This window comes from Buceros rhinoceros, unplaced genomic scaffold, assembly GCF_000710305.1.
Source record: "Buceros rhinoceros silvestris isolate BGI_N320 unplaced genomic scaffold, ASM71030v1 scaffold10430, whole genome shotgun sequence".
NCBI classification, from domain to species: Eukaryota; Metazoa; Chordata; class Aves; order Bucerotiformes; family Bucerotidae; genus Buceros; species Buceros rhinoceros.
This window is the reverse complement of record NW_010387902.1, coordinates 78,098-81,683: the sequence shown is the minus strand read 5'-3', so window position 1 is coordinate 81,683 and position 3,586 is coordinate 78,098. Positions and strand designations below refer to the sequence as shown.

General features: G+C 54.0%; 1 protein-coding gene across 1 annotated transcript in view; it reads right to left on the bottom strand.

Annotated features, from left to right (window-relative positions):
- Positions 1-322: 322 nt before the first annotated feature.
- VPS8 (vacuolar protein sorting 8 homolog (S. cerevisiae)) overlaps positions 323-3,586 on the bottom strand; it is a gene marked incomplete at its 5' end in the record, with an annotated part of 80,860 nt that continues 77,596 nt past the window's right edge. The window contains 2 exons of the mRNA XM_010138986.1: positions 323-472; positions 1,135-1,215. Coding sequence (XP_010137288.1) covers positions 323-472; positions 1,135-1,215 — 231 coding nt within the window. The remainder of the gene's footprint in view (positions 473-1,134; positions 1,216-3,586) is intronic.

Below are 3,586 nucleotides of genomic sequence, written 5' to 3'. Positions count from 1 at the left end.
CAGCAAAGTTGCTGCTGCTTCCGTGAGCCTCTGGGTCGGCGCAGGTAGCCCACCTCTGTGCGGTGCTTTGGCACGCTTGGTTTGGCCCCCAGAGTTCACAGCTGCCAGCCCAGCTGCCCGTGGCTGCCTCAAATTAGTGAGAGGCAGCAGCAGAGCCGGGAGGTGACCCACCGCTACAAACCCGCCAGTGCCCAGCAAGACTCAACACCACACCAAGGGTTCTGTGAAAGGCGGCGGAGGGGGGAAAGTCCAGTGCTGCGATGGAAAGGCTTCCCAGCACCAAGACCCGAAACCAACCGTGGCCTTGCTGCAGCCAGGAGCACTAGTCTTCAGCCAGCGGAGGCGGGGCCAGATGGAGCTGGAAGTTCTCGTTCTGGAAGACACTGCTGGTGGCAGAGTCACCGTGGGAAACGCTGAGCAGCCCGTGCTTTTCACCGCCATGGCCACGAGACAGTTCTGTCAGGAGAGCCAGCTGCAAGACACAACCCAGACAGATCACCATCCGGTCTCATGCAAGGTGCAGAAAGTGCGTGGGGGGGGCTCACCTTCCTCTTGCAATTAGAAAAACCTTAACACGTGTAAAGAAAGGGGATATAAGGTAGGTAGTGAACCTATAGAGTTCAGTGCAGGAGAACAGTCCTGAACTGAACAACTTCCCTGTGTCTGTAGGTGGTTTTAAAGTTACGTAATTGAAAATCACAAAAAGAGCAGAAAGTGCCAACAGCTGCAGCCAAAACAGGCAGGAGGCACAAGGAAAATGCAAGAGACAGAGAGCTGCACTCTCCTTTGGACAGCGTGGAGGAGGGAGCCTTCTGTGTGACTGTGGGAGCCACACAGCGTCTGGAGGGGAGGTTATCTGCAAATTAAAAAGAACCTTAGAAGCCTCGCACCACAGAGCAAAAAGCCAGAGGCATTTCCATGGTTTCACTGCCAGTGAATTCCCCAGCTCTGTCAGAGGCACCGTGGCTGCCTTGTGAAGTGAGACAGCCAGCTCCACACACAGCGAGCTGCCAGCACTAAACGAAGCCCAAGAGAAGAGCTAAAGCCCGCACTGCCAATGTGAATATGTGGCTTGACAACATGCAAAACACCCTTCACCAATCTGAAACCGAAAGGGAAACACGTGGTACGTACTCTGGAGGTTCCTCGGTTGAGTCGGCAGAGTTGGTCAAAAGCTTGGATTTGCTGAGGATCCAGCAGAGACTCTGAACTCGTCTGATAAAGAGAGCGAGCCAGTTACAGAAACCACACACAAGATGCCACATTCATATACACAGAAATCGATCCCTGCTCCTGTCCTTGGGCCTGGAGCAGCTGCTCCACAGCCTGCTCACAGGACCTTTTTCATCGTCTTTCCTCTGGCTTGAAGCCACTGTGTGCACCTTCGTCCTGGGAAAAAACCCCTACTGTTGCACAAAGGACAGATACCCTCACAGCCACAGTGACTTATCGCTGGGGTCTGTAGCTGATGGCAGACAGACCAACAGTACTAAGTTAGGAGGGGAAAAATAAAAGAAGAAAGTAGAGGCAGAAAAAGGGAGAAAGAAAAGGGATGGGAAAACTCCACAGCCAGCTAGGAAGAGAAGTGATGGGTCTCTACGGATGAGCAGCCTCTTCTGGGCTTTTCCCCAGGCAGCAGCAGCTCCCCCCAGTCCCTTCTCTCATGTCCTGACAGTCTCCTTGGCCCTGCTCAGCCTCCTTACCGGGGAGCAGACTGCGGCATCTGAGATCGGCGGCGTGGCTGTTACGGGGAATGGTGCCTGTGCCAATGACTATTATCTGCTAATGGCAGCTCTCCTACAGCACATTTTCCCCCCTGGTAGGATTTTACAGACTAAAAGCTGGGAAATGATGGGTGAAAAGGGGAGGAGGGAGCAAGGTGACTCACACATCAGTTGGCAGTCACATCCCCTGAGAAACAGGACACAACAGACATCCCAGTACTGCCCAGTACTGCCCAGCAGGGCCAGCGTTTGCAGGGTACTAGCAGTTGGGTACAAGGGTGAGTGTCACCCCAGCAGTGCTGGGGCAGTCACAGAGTTGCAAACAGAGGGACCATGGCCTGCAACTAGAGCAGTGACACAAGGAGGGCTGCTCACATACTCCAACTGCTTTAAAAGGCATCATTTACATATCCTAGGGAGAGATGACAAAGCATCACAGATTCTTGTAGGTTTGTTCCATTTTATCACAGCACAATGTTTCTATTTTGAATGTTTCTGCTCTTACTCCAAAGCAAAAGCATCATCAAGAAACTACAACAGGAGCCAGGGAGAACAGCCTCCCTCACGAGCAGCAATCTGGCATCTGTTGTCTCTGGGGATCTATTTTTAAGGGAACATTCAATGATCATTCTCAAATAGTTTCCCCAAAATACACTTCCCAAGGGCTATTAACCCAAAATACAACAGTCCTGCAAGCAGGTACCAACTGAAGCTGCGTTTACATTAAACTCTCTTTGGCAATGGATCAAGCCCATCAGGAAGGTGGTAGTCTCGCTGCCTTCACGGAGTGCAATCAGCTGGAATTCAGGCTGAACCCCTGGCCCCATGAAGGCAGAGGAGGCTTCACTACTCCTCTAGGGTCAGGCAGGGTCACCAGGATCGGGAGGGTCCCTGGTCAGGCACAGGCGTGCTCCTCTCTGCACTTACAGGCTCCTGCCAGCAGCGAGGCCCTTCTCCCCGGGCAGGCATTCTCCTTCGGGTTTGCAGGGCACTCGCTGCCAGCACCCAGCTGGCTTTGTACTTCTCATGCTTTATGGTGTGTTTAAAGAACGTGTTCCAAAGCTCTGCGAGGACGACTGCCAGCCCGGTTTGGGAACCAAGCGCACACTACCGCTACATGGTGCTCTGTGGGGCACAGCAGCTCAGGCTTCTCTGGAAGAGCTCATCACCAACAGCCCTTCCCAAGAGCCAGCCGCACTTGGCCGACCCCCTAGAAAGCACATGCCATTAATAATCAATCCTCAGCCTGCAGCTCTGCTAAGCCTGGGGTGCCTGCGGCTTGTGGCTGCTGCCGCCTGGGGAGCCTGCAGTCTGCATCGCAGCTCTGCCTCCCACCCCGGAGAACTGCCCTGTGTCCTGGGCAGTGCTATGGGCCTCTTGGACAGGCTCCTTCTGAGCAGCCCGGCCCAAGGCGGATGACGAGCTGTGGTCTGCAATGGGTAGGGTCTGGGGGCAGAGGGAACAACATTTGGCCAGAGATCACACGGTCTTCCTTTGACTCAGTTTTTAATCACTACCCAAGGGAAGGAGGAAACCCCGCTGGCAACTGGACAATGAAAATCAACTGAAGTGAGCTGCCTTGAAAGAAAGTTCCTGTGACCAAAACCCAGAGCACAAACACCATGGGCAGACAGGTACACCATGCAGAGCACCAGCACTGGCACCAGCCAAGGCTTCCCCAGGTGACACAACGCTCCCTCCCAGCAGCAGCCCACCAACCAGCTCTGGCAGGGCCTTCTGCTCCGCCTGAGACATGTTGTCCCCAGACTCAGCAAAACTTTTGATCTGGGAATGCTTTACCCAGACCCCTGGATCTGTCTTCTCATGCTCTTCCACAGCACGCTTTCCTGTCCCTCTCTTCT